This window comes from Trachinotus anak, unplaced genomic scaffold (genome assembly GCF_046630095.1).
Source record: "Trachinotus anak isolate AG129_WGS33_773 ecotype Australia unplaced genomic scaffold, CSIRO_AGI_Tana_v1 ptg000028l, whole genome shotgun sequence".
Taxonomy (NCBI): domain Eukaryota; kingdom Metazoa; phylum Chordata; class Actinopteri; order Carangiformes; family Carangidae; genus Trachinotus; species Trachinotus anak.
The window spans coordinates 23,268,787-23,293,933 of NW_027273879.1; the positions used below are offsets into that span (position 1 = coordinate 23,268,787).

Below are 25,147 nucleotides of genomic sequence, written 5' to 3' on the forward strand. Positions count from 1 at the left end.
ACACACACACACACACACACACACACACACAGGTGCACAGATAAAGGCTCATTAAAATGAAACCTGTTGAGCTGGTCAGAGGAATGTGTGGCAGCTGGGACCATGTTGTCATGTACCACTTTACATCTCATAACACACACACACACACACACACACACACACACACACACACACACACACACACACACACACACACACACACACACACACACACACACACACACACTGCACTCTCTGTACCTTTGACCTAGCAGTGAGCTTACCTGAGTTAAATAGCTTTCAGGTGCTTCACAATAGCGTTCAGCCAGAGGAGTCTGAATAAAACACCTTCTAACCTGAACCTCATGCTGTTTGTCAAAACAAACAGAGAATTTTATTTTAATTTCAATCCTACAGAAGTTTGCAACAGGCTCAAAAAGTAGTGAATGTATCAGGCTGAATTCTGAGGGGTTTTATCTCAGAATTCAAACTTTTTTACAACAGGTAAGACACAACCTCACCTGTTCTCTCTCCCGCAACTTTCTCCAGACTAGGGTCAAGTCTTCTGTCCTTTACAGTGGATGAAGTGAGGGTGGAGCCCAACAGGCTTCATCCTGGAAAGGCCGCCGGCCCGGATGGTGTGTGCCCGGGGATGGTTAGAGGAGGTTCAACTTAAGTCTGCAAACAGGGACATGATGTCTCATGTGGGAGACATCATGTCTTGTTCCAGAATCTAAAGTAGGACGCCTGGTCGAGATAAATGACTATAGACTATACTCTGCTCCCTCTTCAAACAGGACTGCTCCTCCATTCGATCTTCCAAAGCCATTTTCAAATTTGCACATGAAACTACCATACTGCACATCTGCCGTCTGAGTGGCAGCACATCCAGGTGGCTCCGAGTTGTGTAGTGTTTGTTATCTAGTTTGTCTTTCTAAGGTATTTGTATAAGGTTTTTATGTATATGAGCTGCTGGACACAATAATTTCCCTATGGGGATAAATAAAGTATCTATCTATCTAGTAGGACTGATAACTGACAATGTCGAGACAGCCTCTGGGAGGACTATCCCACAACAGCCTGGACCTCAACACCACAAAAACAATAGAGATGGTAATAGACTTCAGGAAATCCAGACACACTGAGCACTCTGCCCTCTGTATACAAGGGGAGGAGGTAGAGAGGGTTCAAGTTTCTGTGGGTCTACATCTCAGCCAAACACCTTACCAGGTGAGGAAGGGGCAGAGACTTTACTCCCTCAGGAACGTAAAACGGGCCCACCTCCCACAACAACTACTTATCAACTTCTACTGAGCCACAGTTGAGAGCCTCCTGACCTCTGTGTAGGTCACCAGTTACACAGTGGATGACCGGAAAGAGCAGATCATCAGGATGAAAACAAGTCTCTTCAAGACAGGGCCTCAAGTAGGGATAAAGAAAAACCACCTCAAGGTCATCATCATGTCAGCTGATTCTGTACTTTAGTGGTTCATATTCCCAAAACCACGCAAACATGGAGCTTCCAGGGCCGCTAGATTTCCGGGACTCTCAAAACTAAATACCTGACAAATCAAAGTACTTTACCACACTGAGGAAAGATCTTGTCCATGTCACCATAAATCATTCCTGCTCACTGATTTACAACAGTGTCTGCAAAGGCTTCACACAACCAGAGATATTAAAGGAACAGATACCTCAATAGAATAGGCATCAGCAAAATCTGTTTTTGTAGACAAATCTATCATCGCGGATGAAAATACATGGGCGTGTGAAGCAGACCTCTGTGTGCATCTAGCCTGAGGATTTGGATGTCCGCACCGGAGGTCTCGCCCCGGCTAAGCTAAGAGTGAGAATGAAGTGTTTTCAATAAACTGAAAACACTGAGCTTATAATTGCTACCCCTGTAGAGACATCCACGGTTGTGCTATTGCACCGGTAAACCCAGTCTTCATTGAAACATTGAAGACTTTTTTTGAAAACTGTAAATCCTTCTTGATTTATCTGTGACTCCCACACAGAATCCAGGGGACTGGACTGACAGGGGACACATCTGACAGAAGAGATGGCAGAGTAATGATTCACATGAAAGATTACATTCAATACCAGAATTAACTGTCTACTGTTGACCTGGAGTATACTGGCCTACAAACTGCCCTCTCACTTCACACCTGACCATAAACAACATCTTAGGTTCCCTCCCAGGTTTGGACATTTATTGCAAATCATTCCTCTTTTCTGTCTCTCCACATCTCAACTGATTATAAGCATTCATAGTCAAGACTGCAACTGGATCTCATATGTCATTATTAATGACAAACAAGGAGAAGCAGTCTAGACATAAGGTGCCTGGTTCTGGAATATTATGGGATAGCTACAGAGGGAAGTCCAGACTTTGATTGAACTGCATTAAATAGGTTACAGGTGAAAGCATAATAAAAGATGTGACAAGAGATCATCTGCATTTACACTTATTATTCCCGGGAGACTCACCTTGACTTTACTGCAATACTGTATTACCATGCACAGACACTGTGGGAAGCAAGAGCTTTCAACATGTTGTTATTTAATGTGATACAAAAGTTTGCAGATTTGTCCAATATAAACATTGTTTTGTAGGGTTGCCAGATGAGTCCTCATAAAGCCACTGTGTGAATGGATCTCACTCCTCACGATGTTTAAACACAAGAACACACAGATACAAACACAGAGCAGTTGCCAGGGGAACAGTATTATGGTGGTCCATCCCTGTAATGACTTCTTCCTCTTCTATTTTGAGCAGAGAAAGTCAAACATTCATTCGGCTCAATTACGTCAACCAACAACAAAAGAGCACAAAACCAGAGTCACTGGAGATGAATGGAAGAAGACAAAGAGGATGACACAACTGTGATCAAAACTTGCAAGAAGACAAAGTGTTAAAATTCCTCTTAGCCCTCACTTAGATTAAATATCTAAGTAGATTAGATAAGTAGTAGATTTCTAGTTTTAATCCACTTGTTTTCATTTACATTTTTAATTTGTTCATTTAAAAAACTTGAATGGATAAAAATAGACTGAATACCAACATAAACATAAACTAACACTAATTCTAAAGAGAAATGCAAACATTCAAGTCTGACAGTCATTAGATGACTCTAACTGACTCCAGCAGTCTCAGATTACAACCTGTGTAAGGTAGTCCAAGGTCATAGCACCTTGATAACAGCTATAGCTTATGCTATCACACAGATCACTGTTATCATACCTCATCATCTCATACACACACTGTTTGCCTGCATGACCTCCTGACACACACTGACACAGGCTCACACCTGACAGTATTTTGACAGCATGACTCATTTCCTGCTTCAATCTCTGCTCAGCTCTTCATTCTCTCACCTCCCTGCAGTGTAACTCACTAGTTCTGAGCTATATTTGAAAATATATTTTAAGACTTATAGTTGAAGATGATATTCGTGCATCATTCTTAAAGTTGTGCTTTGCATAAAAGTAAAAACCACAATACCGGAATAAACCAGCATTGGAAAATACCAGTAAAACTGAAATTAGATAACATAACAACATATTACACTAATTTAGTTTATTCATTTAACACTAAAAAAAATCCAGGCAAATCCATGAAGGAATTATTTTCCCAGTTAGGTCTGAAAGAAGCTGACTGGCCTGCAGCAATTTCCATATCTGTTGGAAAACCTCCTTAATCGAGTGCGGGCTGTTATAGCAATAAACTAATGCCCATGGTTCAGGAATTACTTGTTAATAATGTCCAGGTGTCCACATACTTTTGGCCATGTATATACATTTGAGCAACTCTTTATCATCTTTCACATATTGCCCATGACATTCTTTTGATTTAACTTCAAATTATTCTATGAATCTATAATATTACAATTCTGCTATAATAATACAGTTGAATTCCATTGTGACTGTACATCCATATCTTTCTACCAATAATCCCCTGTATTTAGTTGTAATTCACTGTAGTTAATGTCTAAAAGGGTTAAGACGCAAAATACATATTTAATCAAATTAAACAATGTACTCAAAGAATAACAAAGACAGAAAACAGAACAACCCGGAAATGAAACTCGTGTTGTGATTGAGCCAAATGAGGGACAGGTGTTGTTGTCCGTGGTCAGTTTTGCATTCTGTCTGAGTCACACAAACAAAACTAAACAAAGCATGTGCAAACACTGAGACTGGTGGAGGACAGGAGGGCATGGTAGCCAAACCTGCTCAGCAAACTACTACGACTGACTGCAGAGTCTGCTCACACTGAAAACACTGACAGAACAAACCTCCAGATGCTGTGTGTGGGTCTGCTCTTAGTGTCATGACGGAGGATCTGACAGCCCCATGAGCTCCACCAATACCCATCGACCACAGCTGTGTGGTGTTGTGGTGTTTGTTTACCTGTGGTAAACAAATGTCACATTTGAGTGTGCTTCATTTTGGGTTGTGTCTGAAATATGTGCAGTAAATGATCCACAATGAAATTGAAGGCAGAAAGACGCTGAGATCAACAAAGCAGCGTGGAGTATGGGGATATTACAACTGCAGGAATCAAACTGATGATGGGTGTTTGAATTAACACTTGATGTAATACTTTTAATTCCAAATAAAACATTAGATACTAAAAATGGTTTGGGTAGTTTCTTTAGGCAGACTTTTCTCTTTATGAAATAGGTTGCCTGGGTTAGCATTTATAACTTCTGAAGATCAATAATAAACTGCTAACGAAACCTATTGATCTTCTTTTAGAATTGTTCTCTAAATCTTTATCTGTGTCAGTCATAAAACACGTTGCTCACATCAGACATTAGGCCTTTATTCACTAAATGTTAACATCAGCATGCTCACAAGATCACATTGGCAACGCTGCTGATGTTTAGCAGGTATAATGTTTACCATCTCAGTTTAGCATGTTAGCAACATTTGCCAACACACGTTTCAATAATTGAAGTTGATTGCTGTCCTTCTGATTTTTGAATGTCATTAGTTTATCTGGATCAAATTGAATTTTAGAACTGCTCCTATCATTCAGGAAAAGGATGAATTTTGATCTACTGGTGGAGCCATGGGAAAAGTCATGAAATCACCAAAGACATTAGGATTCATCTTCTCAATGTGATGAATGTCTGTTTTACATTTCATAGTGATCCATCTGATAATTGTTGAGATATTTTAGACCTCTTTGGTCCAGACTGGTTTTGCCACCCCCAGGTCATAAAACTACAAGATTAAAGACACAATCTGAAAAGACAAACCGTTATAATATAGACCTTTATCATAGAAGTGATAAAGGTCTAGTGTTCTGGTCCATTTACACCACAGGACACCAGATTGAGCCAGCTGTTCTTTTAGAGGGGCCAACTGAATATGTTCAAAAAGAAGCAAAGAATATATCAGAGACCAGACACCTACATGACCCGTCTTATCTATCTTGTAAGCATACAAAAATAAACAGTCCTACAAAGTTTATACTCTGATACAGGTACATATCAGTGCTAAATACTACAATGACTAAACACAAAAAACCTTCAGAGATTTAAAGGTTTATGTACATGTATCATATACATGATTTATCCAGTCTTATCTAAGACTCGCATACAAAAAACAGCCTACAAGGCCCACAGTCCTCTTGTTTTCAAAGGTTTTTAAAGCTAATGACTCATTATACCACACAGCTGAAAAAAAACTACAAGGAGCATCGTAAACACTAAATAAATTCATACACTTGAGCCTCCTAATTTACAAGTACATAATACACAAGTTCTTCAGAAATTATCACACACACACACACACACACACACACACACACACAGACGCAATAAGGAAGTTCATTAATAATTAAATAAAAATGTTTCAGAGGTCAGTTGTGCTGTTTTAATCATCTAAACTTGTTCGCGTGCTGAAGTTTGCTCTGAGACAGAGCAAAAATCAGGGTAACAGATACGTGCTGGAACTATTTCTTGACAAACAGCAGCGTATCCATCCACCCAGTGCTTTTGTGCAGAGTCTCAACTTGTTTCCTGGCAACCTCACTGTGATGACAAGACCCTGGAGAGTCACTGCACACATCTGTTGTTTGCCAAGAAATAGATACAACTAACTCACCCTAAAACTGTCCAGATCTTGCAGACACTTAGGGGCCAGAGATGGATCACGTTTGGTCCCCTCTACATTACGGAGTCATGTGCACCTCAAGGGCCAACGCACCAGATGGCCCTCACATGTGCACAGAAAAAAATATATTAAATGAAAAAGTCCTGTTATCTAATACAGTATCTCCAGTAGCTCAGAATACCAACTATATGTACATTTTCACTGGTATATTACAGTAAATATAGTTTTGGCTGAACCACTGACTGATCATATTCCCACCATTGGGCAGACAAATGCCTCGTCACTGAGTTGGAGTTTCTGGTCCAAACAGGTTGTAGTAGGGGGTGTATACAGCCTGCAGCGTTGCCTACTTCGTGCATTGTCACTAGATTTAGAGATTTTTTTCAAACAAGACTGGGTATAAACCTGGTACATGGCTGAAGTGTATGGATGCCAACCGGAGCCTCAGGGTTTCACCTCTTGTTACAAGCAGTCTACCAAGCCGCTCTGGTTTCCTGGCTACTCAGGAATTGCAGGGAAGCAGAGGAGTGCTTCCAATACACTTAGCCTCCATTATCCAAATTATCCAAATAATTTTAATTTTGTCAGATGTTGCAGCTGTAAAATCAGAAACATAGACCTTCCAGACATATACCAGGTTTTAAACTAGTGTTGTTAGAAGAGCTTCTTAAGTCAAACTGAAACATGTATGCACCTCACTTCACTGCAGCTATTGGGCACATTTTTATATTTTTCCAAAGAGAATAAAACAGTTGTTGCTAGGAGACATGCTGTCCATAGTCCATAGTGTTGGTTATGTACAGTGATATACTCCATGCCATAAATGTTTGGACAGTGACATATCTTTTCTTCAGGCTCTGTGCATGAGCAATTTGAAATATAATAATATATACAACACTAAATTCTAATTTTAGTTGGTTTGCATCAAGACAGAACTGCGCACGCCTAGGAATAGGCCCGAAGGGGTTCAAAAGTAATTGGAAACTCGGCTACTAAATGTTTCTTGGGCAGCTATGTCTTCACACGTTGCTCAGATTTGACTGAGAGTTGAGAGTTGCATTGAGGTGTGAGTGAAATTGTGCAAGTAATGAAGATAATAATGACCATAAAAAATCTGAAATCTGAAGAGAGATACCAGAGGTAGTTGGTTTGCGAAAATCAACAGTTGGATACATTCTGAAAAAAACAGGTGGCAGTCCTCCGTGACATCACCCATTGGTTTGTGAACTGCCATTATGGAGAACCTGCTACCTGACTGCAACAGGCTCCTGGCTGCACTGTGTGAGGTCGCTGCTAACACGGTTAGCTTCTTTAACTCAAGGTAAACTTTATAGCTGCATATTGTCCACATCTGGCAAATGACATATACGAGGAGAAACGTGTAATGTAATTATAGCTGAATTAACTGTATGTAAGCTAATGTTAAACTGTAAAACATGATCTAAAGTGTTTTAAATTGGTTCTGCAGAACATGAACAGGCCTCAGAGCAGCTTCTCCCCTCAAACCGTGAGTCTGCTGCCTGTAAACTGTGTCACAAACAAAGACTGATGATGAATAAGGCTGGTGGACTTATTGCACCTCACCTCCATTACCTACGGATGGTCAGCAGTCTCTTTCCAACTATACATAACAGTGAAACTACAGACTGTTGAACTGTGCAAAATTAAATAAAATGTGATGGCAACTTTTGACTTTACTCAGAAAGACACCAGCACAAAGCACCGTAGGCTATTTAATATTATCTTTATATTGCTGCTTCTCATATCTCACATTTCTGCTGTAATTTATTCCTAAAAATGCACTGGAAATTCAACTACCACTTTTTATTTTACAAACTTTTACTGTGACAGTGAAATTCACCTTTACTGTAAATACTGACATTTACAGTGATACAGTAAAGTCTTTAATGTTACACCACCCACCTTAACTTACTTTAATTTGTTCTCCATATGAGAAACACACAAAACACTGACACAGTTAACAAAACACCCTAAAAATATGCAGACTCCAAACACACACACTCACAGCTCTGCTGGGCAGCTCCTCAGAATACGCTAATGTCAGGGTTCTGTCTCTCTGTATGTCACTGTACTTCTCTGTCCTCAGCCCGTCAGGGTTCACCTCAACAAACTCATCAGAGGGACGGCAGCAGGTATGGAGCCGAGGGGAAGTCATTGTGAGGGGAAATCTTTGGTGTCGACATCACACACCTTGTCAAGCTGGCACAGGGGATGGAGGACACACACCTACACACACACACACACACACACACACACACACACACACACAAACACACACAATACTATAACTATAAAACCAGCTGCCACAGAAACTCACACACACAATACATCCAAACACCTGCCAGAGTCACATTTTTATAACACCTGCTAAATAGAGTATTTTCTCTCTCTTGCCCTTTCTCACACACATGCACACACACAGAGAGATAGATAGAGAGAGAGTCCAGGACAAGTCTAGAATCAGGGTAAAACTGCCAGCCTGGCTAAAAAAAAAGAAACACTTACACATACTGACACAGCACAACCATCTCTAGTGTTTACAGAGAATGGTCTGAAAAAGAGGAAATATCCAGTGAGCAGCAGTTCTCTGGGAGAAAATGTTTTGTTGATGCCAGAGGTCAGAGGAGAATGGCCAGACTGCTTCAAGCTGATAGGAAGGCAACGGTCACTCAAATAACCACTCGTTACAACCAAGGTCTGCAGAAGAGCATCTCTGAAAACACAACACATGGAACCATGAAGCAGATGAGCTACGGCAGCAGAAGACCACACCAGGTACCACTCCTGTCAGCTTGGCTACTTATATCACACATCCAGTGCTACAGTAGTGAAATGACGAATGACACAAATTAAACAGAAGTTATAAAAAAAAAAGTACAAAGGTACCACAGCACAATCTTTCTGTTCATGGAATCAGCAGAAAGTAGAATAGACTCTACAGCTTTCAACAGTTCTCTACCTTTGCTGGCCATCGGTGCCAATCGGAAAATGAATACTCCAGCATGACACTGAATGTGGCTCAGGTACGCAGCCGCGGAGTTTGACCAGCTGCACTGTCCACTGCACACTGCCACAACATGCAAACCAAGGTCCACTGTCTTAGTGTGCCTCTGACCAGGCTCAATGGAACAGAAAAGGACATACATATAAGCTCTGGAATAAGCTCAACAGACTATACTGTATATCTACTTTAATAAAAACAGACCTCAGAACAGCTGACTTTTCATGGTTCCCCCTCAGATCCCTACAGGAAGCCAATCAGACCAAAACACACACAACTGCTTTCTGCTTGTCTGAAGCAATAATTCTCACACCTTCCTCACCACACCTTCAAACAAGGCCATGTTTGTTTCTACACTTGTTCTACTGTGTGTGTTCTACTGTTAGTGTCTAAAGTCTAAAGTCCTGTATTGTGTCATGCCTGTCATGCGTCTTCCTGTAAATAGAAGCTCCAGTAGCAACAGTAGCTTTGCTAGTTGTCACACCCTAAACCCAAACACCCTTTGCACCTTGCAAGGTACAAATGTGAATACTAAGAGAGATGCTAGGTGACATGACACACCCTCTGACAGACATACTGGAGGTCTCCCACTCACTTGTAAACTGCTGAATGTGTTTCCCAATATACACTCACCAGCCACTTTAGTAGGTACACCTGTTCAACTCCTTGTTAACGCAAATATCTCATCAGCCAATCACATGGCAGCAACTCAATGCATTTAGTCATGTAGACATGGTCAAGACGACCTGCTGAAGTTCAAACCCAGCATCAGAATGAGGAAGAAAGGTGATTTAAGTGACTTTGAACGTAGCATGGTTGTTGGTGCCAGACGGGCTGGTCTGAGTATTTCACAAACTGCTGATCTACTGGGATTTTCCTGCACAACCATCTCTAGTGTTTACAGAGAATGGTCTGAAAAAGAGGAAATATCCAGTGAGCAGCAGTTCTCTGGGAGAAAATGTTTTGTTGATGCCAGAGGTCAGAGGAGAATGGCCAGACTGCTTCAAGCTGATAGGAAGGCAACAGTAACTCAAATAACCACTGCTTACAACCAAGGTCTGCAGAGGAGCATCTCTGAACGCACAACACGTCGAACCATGAAGCAGATGAGCTACAGCAGCAGAAGACCACACCAGGTACCACTCCGGTCAGCTAAGAACAGGAAACTGAGGCTACAGTTCACACAGGCTCAACAAAACTGGACAATAGAAGACTGGAAAAACGTTGCCTGGTCTGATGAGTCTTGGTCTCCAACATTCAGATGAAAGGGTCAGAGGTCAACAACATGAATGCATGGATCCATCCTGCCTTGTATCAACTGTTCAGGCTGGTGGTGGTGGTGTAATGGTGTTGGGGACATTTTCTTGGCACACTTTGGGCCCCTTAGTACCAACTGAGCATCGTTTAAACGCCACAGCCTACCTGAGTATTGTTGCTGACCATGTCCATCCCTTTATGACCACAGTGAACCATCTTCTGATGCTGCTTCCAGCAGGATAACGCACCATGTCACAAAGCTCAGATCATCTCAAACTGGTTTCTTGAACATGACATGAGTTCACTGTACTCAAATGGCCTCTACAGCCACCAGATCTCAGTCCAACAGAGAACCTTTGGGATGTGTTGGAACGAGAGATTCACATCATGGATGTGCAGCTGACAGATCTGCAGCAACTGTGTGATGCTGTCATGTCAACATGGACCAAAATCTCTGAGGAATGTTTCCAGCACCTTGTTGAATCTATGCCCCGAAGAATTAAGGCAGTTCTGAAGGCAAAAGGGGTCCAACCTGGTACCAGCAAGGTGTACCTAATAAAGTGGCTGGTGAGTGTATCTGTCCATCTCTGATTTAATAGTTTAGTGTCCACTTTTTAGATTACTTTAGTGTATAGCTAACCATCCTCTGTGCTGTTGTTCACACCTTAGAAGAATGCTAACTAAACTGGCTGAGAGAAGCTAGCTTTCGTGTGCATATTCAAGTGGATTCTTCAGTGGCCATTGCTGTTCAGTCTGGCAGTGCGTCAAGGCAGCTGCTGTATTGTCATATCGTATGAGGGAGCGATGCCTTCTAATGCATGCATGTCTAACCACAGTTAAACTCATCATTTAAACTCATTTTTCAGCAGTTTCATCTGTTACCATTGCCAGACATATATAATATAGATATATATAGACATAATTCCAACAAACAACAGCCGCAGATTTCATTTGGTACCAATCGGATGCCTCTCATGGTGATGTCCTTGATATCAGATAAGAATCTAAACCTAAAGTGCCTAAAACTTTTGCACAGCATGTGAGGATGCCAGATGCGGGATCTAAGCTTATATATCTATGTGTGTCTACTGCAACATCACTACCTTATTGTTCTATCTACTCCCAACTCACAACTAGAATAATAACTAAAACTTTGCAAGAGGGGACTGTCTATCAAATACAGTCTGTGGCCATTATCAACAAACAGTGAAAATTTTTTAGTGTTTTCTCATTGAGAATATGTATAAAGAAAATGTATAGAGTGCACTTTGATGATAAAATGTTTAAATTAATTCAATAAATCCCAGAATTTTATTGCTAATGAGGTTAGATTAGTAGTGACTTATGTTTGCTATTTGCTAGTTAGCACTGGCTAGGTTTCAAGTTAAGTCAGCTTAAACAAAGCAAAACTGGAGAATATTAATTAAAGTAGTTTACTACTGGACTTGTTTGCATATGATATAGATAAATGTGTGTATGAAACAATATCTTAGCCTTTGTTAAAGGAGGTTGATGGCTAATTAACTAGCTAACAGATAGAGCAAGTTATCTGAGCCAAGAGAGCTCCAGTGCTTCAGAGTAGAAATTGAGTGTATATCTATCTATATGTAGTGATATATACACGTTTAACATTCATGCATTAGCTGTTCGGTTTCTTCAAATTATGTAAAACAGTATGTGTGTGTGTGTGTGTGTGTGTGTGTGTGTGTGTGTGTGTGTGTGTGTGTGACAGAGATTCTTGAGACTCTAATGATTTACTAAAATCCAGAAAATCTAAATGTTTTCTCAGGTGTTTTCCCCTTGCTGCTAAATTTCCTGCTTATCATTACCCATCAACCAAAGAGATTAAAAGTCAAACATTCTCTCTCTCTCTCTCTCTCTCTCACACACACACACACACACACACACGCACAGTGTCTTTACCTGCGGATGGTGAGCTTCAGAGTCTTATAGGATCCTTTGACCAGAGCAATGGCCTCCTGTCTGTATCCAGTCAGCTCCACGTCATTAATGATGATAATTTCATCTCCCACCAGCAGAGGCTGCTCCGAACAGTCTGCCTTACCACCCTCCTCTACCTGCACAGACACACAAACACAAACACCAGATTTACTTTTTTTTTTTTTAATGGCACAGTGTAAATGTGTAGCACACGTCAATGATTTTACAGCCACAATGTGCTCAGGCAGCAGGTCATTACACAGTCAGCTGCTGGACTCTCCCTGGTATTGTAAGCTGGGCTGCACACGTTCAGGACATATCTCTGTTCTGCACACACACTGATGAAACTTGTTGAGTCACACTGACTGTGACAGCTGTTATCAGGGTTTCTATTGTTATGGAGGTTGGAAAGACTTGTGGTGTGTGTGTGTGTGTGTGTGTGTGTGAGTGTGTGTTATTTAGAGAGTCACCAAACAGGGAAAAAAGTCTTAGAGCTTTGTCATTTTTATTCCAGTCTGTCTCTAGTATTCTTTACAGATTTTATTTCCACTTGCTGAAGGCGGTGACCTGCAAACCAAAGTCCATTTATTACAAAAAATGCAAGAAATTGATGAGCAGTTAGCATACCCAGCTAAAGAGTTTCTTATCTACAATAGTGAGGTTACTTCTAATGCTGAGAGGTAGATCATGACTGGAATAGCAGTTGTATGGGAATTGAGGTCTAACATCAGAGTTCCGGCTAATGTCAGCAGCTCTGTCTTTCTCTTTATTATTGAATATTTGATTTATCAGCCTGAAATACATTTTTCTTTATATATACTTTCCACAGTATATATTTATACTATAATATTATTAAATGTTGTTTCCTGATTTCTGTCTACTGTGCATCACCAGCGATGTGGATGCAGCCACAGTCTGTCTGTCATGTTGGTAAATATCAAATACATATTTGAAACCCTTTTGCAATGCTTTTGTTTTAAAACAAGTCAGCTGGAGACAGACTCATGGAGCTGACATGAATTAGCAAGCTTGCTACAACTAATAAAATCAATCAGCAGTTGTTGTCACTGCCTAGAATAGAGCAGCTGCTTTTGTCTACTTCTATTTGAAATGAGGGATCCACAAAATCTCAGTGAAAAATTACTGAGATTTCCAGTTATCTTTCAAACTGCATACATGCAGTGCTTGGCTTTAAGTAAGAATCATAACAACACATGTTGATGATGAAGTGACGATTCAACTGAAACTCCCACTCAGATAAACACACACACATACTGTATCTGCATGACTACATGGCTTTATCAGTGCTGACAATGATGCCTCTTAGCAGCCTGTCAGGGCAGTGTGTGTCTGTGCCTGTCCATTTATCACACTGTGTGTTTGTTTGTCCACTTTAAGGTCACATTGTCTTGCTCTCTATGAGATAAGCTTAATCAAATCCTGAGTTGGTTGTCAAAATGTTTCTGCACAAACGTCACCAGCTCAGACTTGATTCCTGGGTGTTTGCTGCCTTTGGTGAATTCTGAAATAAAACATGTTTTCTGCTGTGGCTTTGGTTCTTTGTTCCCTAATGGGAAAGTGGTCTCAGAGTTTTGGACCTGACTGTACGTAACCTTTTTTTAACAACAGGAAGTTGCTAGCCTCTACTTTATTTAGGACTTTGAGGAATGAAAGCCAGCTTCATGGCAATTGCCAGTTTACCCCGTGTGATTGGTGCTATAGATGGAACATATGTAAAAATAATTGCATCATTGCAAGATGAGGACATATTTGTAAACAGGGGAAAACAAATCACACCATCAACACAGATTGTATTCGATGCTACTACAATTGTAGACATTGTTGCAAAGTGGCCAGGATCTATACGCAATTAACGGATCTTAATGGAGAGAGGCCTGAGGCAGCTGTTTGAAAGGATCATCTTCATCATGTTTGTCATGTCACTTGGTGAGGGACAGATATCACACCCTACCTCAACCCACAGCTGGGACCACAGCACATTACAACAGGTGGGTAATAGGCTCCCAGTAAGGTTTAAGTGAGCCCTGTGACAGACTGGCGTCCTGTCCAAGATGTACCCCGCCCTCGCCCAGTGTCAGCTGGGACTGGCTCCTGCCCTGTATGGATAAGTGGTATACATACTAGACAACTGCACTGAGTGAACTGAATGTGAGTTCTTATTGTAAAATTAAATTCTCGACACAAACCTTATCATACAGATGCATTGCATGAATGCCTTACTTTTGTAAACAGCACGTAATCCGTTATCATTTAATTTATATTCATTATTTATGTGTTTTTTTTAATACTATGGGATGCTGCACATGCATTTTCACCAGCACAGACTGATCTTTCTTCAACCAATCACTGTGGTTCTTGAAAGCGAGCTCATCCATGTGAATTGATGTCAGCCACAGCAACAGAGTCTCACTCTCAGCTCAGGAGTTTTTGCTTTTCCTAAGTAAAAGTTGGTCTCAGCAGCTTTGTGAAGAGGATTTAGGAGAAAACTTTTAGTTAGAAACTTTTCGTGCGACTCAACATGACTCGTAGTGGTAAGATAAAATTCTTTGTAAATACAGGCCCAGAGCTACATCTAGCTGGTGCTCCTGCTGGCTCCACTGGTTCTGATCAGCCACAATGTTAGAACTGTTACACTACAGCAATGCAGTAGGAAAGTGGCCTACAGATGCCTTCTACTGTCTCTGTCTCTCTAATAGTGCTCCCTTGAGAGTATCCCACATCATTTTCCCTTTAAATGAACGACACCATGTTTGTTGACTGTCTAATTTGCATACTGAGATTAAATCACAACGCAGCCAGAACCAAGATCTTGATTTATAAGTCCTGTCATTGTCCACCCTGTTTTGTCCAGATTTGCTGGTTCCAGTAACAGGTAAAGATGAATCTGCCTACAAATGTCATTTCAAAAACCTGTAGATAACTACACAGAACAAATCACATGACCTGGGAAAGGTCAGGTTCACCATGAGGGGTGAAATACTATAACCACAATGTGCTTTTATTAATAGTTGTTTTTACATACTCTGATCAAGCAAAGTATCTAGCACTGTTCTGAAAAATTAAACCTCGCCCAACTGGGACTCTTGGATGTTAAAACAACTGCCAAGAATTTCTCACAGGGTGTGTCTGACCCTCTTCTCAATGACAACACGTGTTACTTTGCAGCAAAAGCATCATGTGTTTTGGGCCTCACACTGCAGCCCCAAAATCTGAAGGGTCTTCTAGCAAAAAGTGTTCATGTTCATTTATTCTATGTGCTTCTACTATGTACTTTTCAAATGTATCTCTGTTAGTGCTGACATGTAATAATAGGACAAAACAAAAAATTAACTTAAATGTGGGTTGTTTCTAATGTGCTGTGAGCGAAATGACACATCCTCTCAGAAAAACTGTTAAAATATAAACAGTTCCTCAGCTCTGTAGAATCATCACATGCCTGCACTGTTTGCCTTTTTCAGGAATAAATATACCCAAATAAGGCTCGCGGTATCACTTAGTAACTGTGTGTGTGTGTGTGTGTGTGTGTGTGTGTGTGTGTGTCTGTGACTTTGGTATTCCAGCTGAAACTCATTATCCTGCAGACGGCGATATCCAAACGAAGCGACTCAGCCGGTTCATACTGTGACTGAAACAACATACCGCCTCTAATCAATAAAGACTGTGTGATTTGGGAAAATATCCTCAGCAGCAGGGGGCTTTGCTGAGAAAAAGTTACTGAATTTCTTTTGAGTAGGAGAGTGATTGCTTCCTTATTACATTGTTTCATCTGGATGATATTTAGAGGTGAATATTCCCAGTGTTTCTACACAACAAGAGCCAAAACCTTGAGAAAAGTCCAGACATCAAAGTGGCAGGCCCGTCCTGCTGGGGTAACGGTACAGCTCAGCCTCATCTGGGAACCCTGTGGGGGATCCTGACCCCCAGCGGTGGAACCACTGGAGTAGTGTGACATTTGATTGTATTTACTATAACACAGTGCACAGTGCATGTCTGCAGCCTCTTGTCTTTTTAGCCTGGCTCTTATGTGTTTTTAAAGCATCATTCATCTCAGTTATGATGATATTTTACTCAGCAGCTTCACTGCCACACCAGGTCTTCAGGGTATAACCCTTCAAAAACCTGAGGAACTGACCAGAACTGCATCTCAGGTTCATTTTTTTCTCTAGTCCACCTCATTGCCACCTAGAAGGGGAGGAGAGCTCTAGGACTCTGGACTGTGCTTACATTTGGATTGGACATTTAATATTGGACATTTAATATTAGACCCAAACAGTCTAATATTAGCAAAACATGTTACATCTATACTCTAGTCTTCATAGGTCTCAGCTCTGGATCAGAGTTCAACTCTGAATCATCTGATCAAGTCAGACCAGGTCCAAATTATATTAAGTCCAACTGGGTAGGGTTGTGGTCTACTGTTACAGGTTTCAGGGGATGAAAACATCAATCAATGCTCATGAGAATCACCCACTATAACTTTTGAGTGGACCAGTTGAAAAGCTGTCAGAGGCTTTCCCAGGAGCATCAAATGAACTGGAGATATTCACTGAAATACATGATTTTTTTTCAGGTTTTCATGAGCTCAGATCTAACTTTGTTGTCTCAGGTTAAGTTTCTCATGGATTCTTTTTAGGTTTGGTACAAATCTTCACACCTAGTGTCTAATCCACAAGGCACCATAATCATATTTGACCAAGTTATCAAATATTGGAATATTGGAAATGGACACATGGGGGAGCCCAAGTAAGATGTCTATTACTTTTTAATTTAACTATTATAATTACTGTAAGAAGAGTCGATCAAAGTTGAACCAGCTGCAGCAGATATTCACCTTCAGACCTTCAGATTAAGACTCATTAAGACTGTTTAACCTGATCTGAACTGCCTGGATTAACACAAATCTTCACTGTGACCTCTGACCCCAAATCAAGAACCACAACAATTGTAGGCTACTGCACTGATGCTAAACAAGCTGAGGGTGAAATATGGTCTATTTCTGAAAAAAAAAGCCTCATATGATTATTCTTCACCTAGTCAAAGCACTGTTTTATTCTTTCTAACAAGCACAAATCAGAAAAATCTAACTACAGCACGGGTGATGATGACAACACAGAGATGATAGTTAAATATGTGGCAAGAAACAGAAGAAAGGAGACAGACTGGAAGGGAAAACAGAAGAGAAATTAAAGATATTTTGTGAAATACACAGAAACTGAAAGACAAAGGCACAGTTGAACTGACAGCTTGTTGGGTGAAACATGGAGAACTGTGGTAACACTCATACAGTACAAAATAATAGCATGAGTGTGTTCGAAAAGCACCCAGGAAAACACATAATTCACATTCTTGTCCTATTTTACAGCCGTTTGGCCTCCGTCCCAGAATAACCTTCACACACAGACACACACACCAGCCTGCTGATTTGCATATTAATAAAATGAGGCCACGATGGCTGTAAGGACAGAGGGTGGTGGGGGGGTCGTTAGTGGTCATTTTCCTTATTACAGTAGCTCAGCTAGCTAAAATAGCCTGACAAACCAAATTTCAATAAAACACCATTGACTGTCATACTCATTGTACCAGTCCCTAAATCATATCCAAGCCCAGGGCTGAGAGTGTAACTCAATCTACATCACATTATTTTTCAGAATACAAGAGCCACAGATTTTTAGGCTAATACTCACATTATTAACCATAACAGCCTGAAAGAGATGAAATAATGTTGAATCGTGTTTTGCCAAGTGCCTTCCATAGTGCTGCCTCTGTAAACTGGGGTTAGGTTTAAGGCCACGTTATGGTTAGGTGTCGCAGGGATGAGTGGTCGGGGTAGCCTCAGTGATTCTCAATAATTTATTTTGTAAGATATCATTCCTTATGTCAACCTTGGTGGAAAATCAAGTGTTATTTTTCAGCTATTATCATCAGCAGGTCACATTTTCAAAGGTATTTTTGTGCTGCTACAAATGATCTGCAGATGTGCTGTGCAACATTTGGAATATTGAGTGCTGTGGTCACAACTGGTCCAGGGGTAGGGACAAGGTTGGGTGCAGGTTAAGATCATGGGAAATACATATTGATAGGGGACACTGGTGTCTGTATTATTTACACTTGGATAAAGATGGTTTTGTGAAAAAAGATCACAGTCAGACAGTGTCTGAGATAAATTATATACAGGGCCAGCTGGTTGCATCATGTCATTTTCCGGAGCTGAGCGTGAATAACCGACACATGCTGAGTAGTGAACAGCAGTGGGAATCTTCTAGTTAAAATGTAAAAACATTATGTCAGTGTTTTACGCTTATCACCATAAAATCCTGACTCGGGACCCATGATTTTAGGCTCCCCCAGGATTCAGGCAGCGAAGCTGGTTGAGCTTCCAGTCTGTGAATTTAATGCTTGCTCAGCAGCTAGAACTGTCAACTGAACTGTATCAGAATGGGCCATCAGTCAAGTATTTAAAGTAAGTTTGTCAGTCAGTGTGTTTTTATTACCATAACTAGACTTATGTTGCTGTTATCGCTAATTTGAATACCATGATCAAAATTTGAAATTTTATTAAATACTAACTAGCCAAAAATACAAGTCCTTTAAAAGTCAACGGCTTGGGGTTGTGGACTAAATATACAGCATAAAAGCCTGTGTTACAGCTGAGGGATTGGAGTTTATTAGGGTGGGACCTAATGTAGGATCCCGTGTGTTTGGAGTTTGACCTAAAAATCAGGATATCTTAGCCTCTATTGCTGAACTTGGTTTTGGTCATTCAAAAAAATCTGTGCTGTGAGAGGCATCTAACGTCATGGAGGAGCAGTATTAAAACTGTTGGAGTAGCCCTTTAAAATGCAGCCTGCTAGGTCAGAAGGAGGCTGTCTTGTGCACACTTGTGACACTTTTCTTGTCAATAGAAACTTTTAATGACGTGAACATTTAAATGAAATGTCCTCTGATTAACATTGTGCTATTTATTCTTTGTCTGAATAGACCACGTCTTTCACCGCTGACACCACTTCGCCAGTGAATTATAAAGAAACATTCCTTGATTAATTGAACAATCATTGACACTAAACCATGACGTCAATAATCGTTAATTTAAGTATCATCAGGCATTACCACTTTTACCATTACCATCGTGTAGCCTACTTTACGTGAGTGGAAATGGTCCTGCGTGTCATGACTAATTCAGGTAAGCGGCCGATGACGCGTCCAAACCACAGTGACTCTTCCTGTGTCGTACCTTGGAGATGACGAGCGGCTCTCCGTGCTCCAGGCCGCCCTGCAGGGTGAAGCCCCACGGCGCTCCTCCCTGCAGCCGGGCCTCCACCAGCACCCAGCCGCCGCCTCCTCTTCCTCCCCTGTCCGCCGCCTGCTGGATCCCCGCCCGGCCACCGCCGCTCTCCATGCCAGGCCAGGGAGCGCTCGCTCCGGGCTCCTCTGTCCTCAGCCCGGCTGCGGCCCGGCGGACTGAGGAGGGGGGAACCGTACTGACGAAAACGATGTCTCCTTCACGAATGCATTTCCTTCATTCATTTAGAACTCCCCGTTAAGAACAAGGAAAGCTGAAGGTGTCCGAGCAACGAGCTGTGCTTCCTGCAAAGTGCATTGCTTTGAGCGCAGAGAGCGAACAGGCTCCAGCGGCAGCCCGAAACTGGCCGCTGCAGTCTGGAGAGACGGTTTAAAAGTGTAGTGAGAGGAGAAAGTGATGAAACTCCAAGATGAACGGAGGTCAGATCAGATTTGTTCAAACTGATATTCAAACCTCTCCCTCTCTCTCTCTCCCCCTCTCTCTCTCTAGCTCGAAAATCAGTTTAGCATCACAATACGATTTACTGCGACTCACTGAGCAAAGAGAAAAGAGAGACACAAGAGGGAGAGCGAGAGAGAGGTGGAGTGAGGTAGAGTGAGACAGAGAGAGAGGGAGAGAGAGGGTGGACAGAGAGGAAGAAAGAAAAGAAAAAGAAAGCACAGAGGAAGGTAGGAAAGAAAGAAGGAAGGAAGGAAGAAAGAAAGAAAGAAGAAAAGAAAACTCCTAAAAAATCCTAAAAATTTAAAGCAAGAGGTGTGAATAAAAGAGGGACAGAGGACTGAAGCAGTGTTTCCTCTGTGTGCTGATGAGTGAGCCAGTCCTCCACAGCAGAGCTGAACTCTGCAGCCTTGGGTCTGCCACTGTTTCCATCCACACAGGAACCAGATTAAAAGGCAGAGACAGACTAGTGGATCAAGCATGATTCACAATACACTGACAGCCAGAGTTTACATCGGCTGTTCCATGATCGGGTTAATGTTTGTCAGGAATCTTCTCATTGGCAACAGAAAATTACAAATTAAGGTCTCACTATGTTTCAGATGAACTAGTTTCTATATCATTCATCCACTCTAACATCCATCTTGCATCAGAACATTTATAGTTGTCCAAAGTACTGGACAATTTGAGACTTTCACCTAGATAGAAGTTAAGGGATAAGGGGGGACATCTGTACTAAATTTCCCTGCAATCCATCCAGTAGCTGTTAAGACATTTTACACCTCATGGAGGAGCCAAAGGAAAAGTCAGGTGACCACTGAAGTTATGAGGATTCATCATATGGAAACTTTGAAAGTCTCAGCGCCTTGTGTTGCCTCCATTTATTTATTTTTCATTTTATTTTATTTTTTTATTATTAAGCAACATAAAGTGAAAACAGTGTGTGTGTGTGTGTGTGTGTGTGTGGTGGAGTAGTGGGAGTCAATTGTGTATCCTAATAATAGTAATTAAAATAATAATGATAGCCATTATAGGTATTATAGTAATGATAACTTAGACATTACAGTAATTTTAAAGATGACAATAATAATAATAATGATAATGAGTATAATGCAGTCACACATATATTCAGGCAATGCATTAATAATAATAATGTATGATGATGATATTATAATACAGGACAATAATATGTAATAATGGAAATCATGATGGTTAATTATATATATTATATTAATGTAGTTGGGATGGGGGTGAAGAGGGGCCACACCAGAGCCCCAGAGGGGCAGGCAAGGGGGCCCAGCCCCCCCCACCCAGGGCTGTGGCGGTCAACTGAGGTGGCCCAGCAAGGGTCTATCCCTCCCCTTTCCCTCCATGTTGCCTCCATTCAGAGGTTGTCCAGGCACGTCCCCACTGGAGGAATCAAATCTGATCAGGCTTGAGAATGTTTTGGGGAAGAGCTGGAGGATGGGAGGAAGGATGTCTGGGATACCTTATATAGCTATATGCCACCATGACTAGACATTTTTGTGAATGAAACTTGAACTTGAAAATGAATGAGAACAGGTAGCCATATATGGCAATTTAGGGGTGTCACCTGAGCTGAAGATCATATCTCACAAACCTGAAACAACTCAAAGTGTCATTCATCAAGTTGAAACCAGCATTTTATGACAAGTTTGTGCAGTTAAGAGAACTGGACCACTCAATTTTGTCAGTAAACCTGCAGTTGATTTAAACCACTGTGGGATGCTTCTGCATTATAAGGTTCAATAAGTAATATGCACACTCTGTGAGATATAGTATATGGAGATGCGAAATGTTGTCAGTAGTATTTGCCTAGATTTAGCTGCTAAAGAGCTGAAACAACACACAGGGGAAAAACACCTGTTCAATTACACAATTAGAAAATTGTAGCAACCCTTCTCTGACCCTGTGTTCTTTTATGTTGAAAAAATTTGTAATGAGAAAATTATACAGAAACAAACAATACAATTTCATTAAATTCAGCTGCTGTTGCAGCTGCATTGTTGTCAACTTAAGTTGCCAGCTGTGAGCCCCACTGAGGACATAGGTGTCCTGCATGGGCCAGGATTCACATGTTACAATATGAAGTAGCTCTGAATCACTTACAGGTATGTAAGACTCTTACCTGTAAAGTGACGGGCTCAGACCTGGCTGCTGGTGTAGGCAGTATAGGTAAAAGCTTTGGGTTTCGCTATGACAGTGAGCAGTCACTCAACACTACTGTTGACTTCTAAAGGTTCCAGTGAAGCAGCCGTCCTGCAGAGCTGGGTGTGTTCTGGGGAATGTGGTTTGATTCAAGTATCATCAAGTATATCAGCTAACAGGGGTCACAGGTCACAGCTGCTTTATAAAGACGAGAGAGGAGTCTGGTTTCTGAATAAAATAGTTTCAGGTGACACAAGGTATTTCATTAAATGTCAGGAGACTTCAGGTACAGTGATGTTTTTTTGCCTGAAACTCAGTCTGATGGATGTAGGTCAAACAGAAGACAGATGACGCTGTCTGTCCGTCTTCTTTACAACTATGTGTGTGTGTGTGTGTCTATATATATATATATATATATATATATATCTATATATATATATATATGTTCATGTGTGTGAATAAGAAGCTTATAGTCTAGGATAAATCTGTCATACTATCAAATACTCCAGGACAAGCATGAAAGTGGACCTTGAGCTGATTACTGTGTAAAGTTTCAGTTTTTCCTTTGGAGGACAGTGCTGAGGAAGAGGCAGCAAAGTATGCAGCTTGTGGTCACAGATCACCATCTAGAGGAACATCAGAGAATTACAATCAACTTTTCAACCGTTATTGCAGAAGATAAATCATATTTTCCCAAATGGAAATTCAAGTTGGAGTTACATGAGATAAATTTGAGCTGATTATACTCACAAGTCAGTGAGTTGCCCTTTAGAAAATCATCTTCTCATCACAAAAACTATTAATATAAAATTTAGGCTTAAAAGAACAAAATTAAGAAACAAAATTTTATTCAGCCCCTCACATTTGTTCATTTAATTTTATAATATATTAAATCCAAAGTTACTAGATATGTAGTTATTGTGATTCTGATAAGGCACTGAGTTAACATTTTAACAAACGTGCAAACGCCTCAGAAAGAACATTCTTATATAAATGTGCAATTCAAAAAACATTATTAAAAAACAGTTAATCACAACTGGTTTTACAAAATAATCATTATTGCTTCAAGAAATTTAGATTTAACCATGACCTGCATATATAACACAGAGCAGGAATAGAATTTATTTATTTTTTTACATGCATAGATGTTTGTTTTTTTCTTTAAAAAGGACAACTTACAGATCTAAAACCCTTAAATATTTTTACAGCTGTGCAGCAGCTGATAATGATCTAGACACTGGAATAAAACCTCAACAAATTGATTATAAAAGAAAAGCTTAATATAACATCTCGGACTGATAATATTTCAAATTTACAGTGCTTAAATGGTAGAATTTCCCATTAACATCATACCATGTCAAATAATGAGGCACATTAAAATATGTTACATTTTGACATAATCTTATCAGTTCTTATCAATGACCGACAGTCAAACTCTTTCAACATTTCAATAAACTGTTTTGGTAATAATATAGATTTTCTCCTATAAACGCTAACATTGAAATAAATAAAGAGGACATTACATGTCGAAGAAGTTTGTTCAAATGTCCTTCATGAAACAAAAGTGACAAAAGTGAGTTTTTAATGGCTGCATTCTTCAAGTTAAAAAAAAACCCACTGTTCTGTAAGCATCAAATTCACCAGGAAACTGGAGGTTGAGGTCTTTCAGTGAAGGTTGACAGATTCTCTGGTGGCAATTTTGCAGCTGAGGATCATTTTCCATCCAGTGCTGGACAGAAGTTAGCTATAAAAACACCATGTTCAACTTTGACAGCTGACTTGTGATTAAATGCCTCTGAACAGAAAATTTCTCTTGAATAACACAAAGCATTAGATGCGGGTAGAATTCTTTGAGATTAGCTCAGTTAGTAAAAATGTATATGAGCACAGGGAATGAAGTTCTTTTTCTCAAACTCTCTTTCCTGATTCCATGCAATTTTGTCTTTTTGCCAACAAGCTAGTCACAACAAATTTCTTAAAATACTATGGTGCTTTAAGAATACTTCTGTCTGTTGTAAAATGTGTTATGGTTTTACCCACACTGGTGACATCCAGCTGAAGCTGTAAATCAGCCCCACATGGTCATGACTTTGGTGACCCCCTGCCTTTTCTGGTGTCAATAACAATGTCCACTTGTCAAACTGTCTTGGTGCATGACAGAAAGCCTCTAAATCTAATTACTGAGATGCTAACCTTATGCATGTTACTAGCTATTGTTAGCATTAAGGTGCTTCCTTTGGTAAGGTAATATGCTAGTGTGTAACATATCATGCTAACTTGTTCATATTTGCATTTTGATGTTGAACACATACAAAATGACATGCTAATTCATGTCTGTATAAATCTGAACATTAAATAAGTGAACTAATTCTTAGTACCAATGTTTCACACACAAGCATTAGTAATGCAAGCAGACACATTAGTATACTGTCAGCATGTGACTGCATGACCAATGTGTATTTAAAACTTAAAATTTGCATATTTTATATATATATATATATATATATATATATATATGTGTGTGTGTGTGTGTGTGTGTGTGTGCGTACCACAGGGTGGGAAGGGATATATGAAGGTCACCAAAGAAAACCACAAAGTTGTAGAAATTTCTTTACAATCATTACTGTTTCACTAATATTAGGTGTCAGTTCATTAAAATAAACAACTGGTGGCACTAGTTCTCCATCAAACCATTAAAGAGTCAAACTTCAAAAAATGTACACCAACATGATGCAGATATGACCTGCATGTGTGTTTCATGTATTAAAGGAGGGAAGGTTACACTCTCCTCATTGCTCCACAGACCTGATGTTTTTGGTCTCTTCAGTGGAATGGAAGCTTGATATAACATGACGTAGTCACTAAGTTTGTCTCCATTGCACTTTTCATTGCAA

The 25,147-nt window shown here is 40.4% G+C and overlaps 1 protein-coding gene across 2 annotated transcripts in view; it reads right to left on the reverse strand.

Annotated features, from left to right (window-relative positions):
• shroom3 (shroom family member 3) overlaps positions 1-20,443 on the reverse strand; it is a 65,195-nt gene extending 44,752 nt beyond the window's left edge. For both annotated transcript variants that reach the window (XM_071465859.1, XM_071465858.1), the window contains exons 1-2: positions 19,578-20,443; positions 12,308-12,462 (exon numbers count right to left, since the gene is read on the reverse strand). In XM_071465859.1, coding sequence (XP_071321960.1) covers positions 12,308-12,462; positions 19,578-19,742 — 320 coding nt within the window. In that variant the 5' untranslated portion in view covers positions 19,743-20,443. The remainder of the gene's footprint in view (positions 1-12,307; positions 12,463-19,577) is intronic.
• Positions 20,444-25,147: the final 4,704 nt, after the last annotated feature.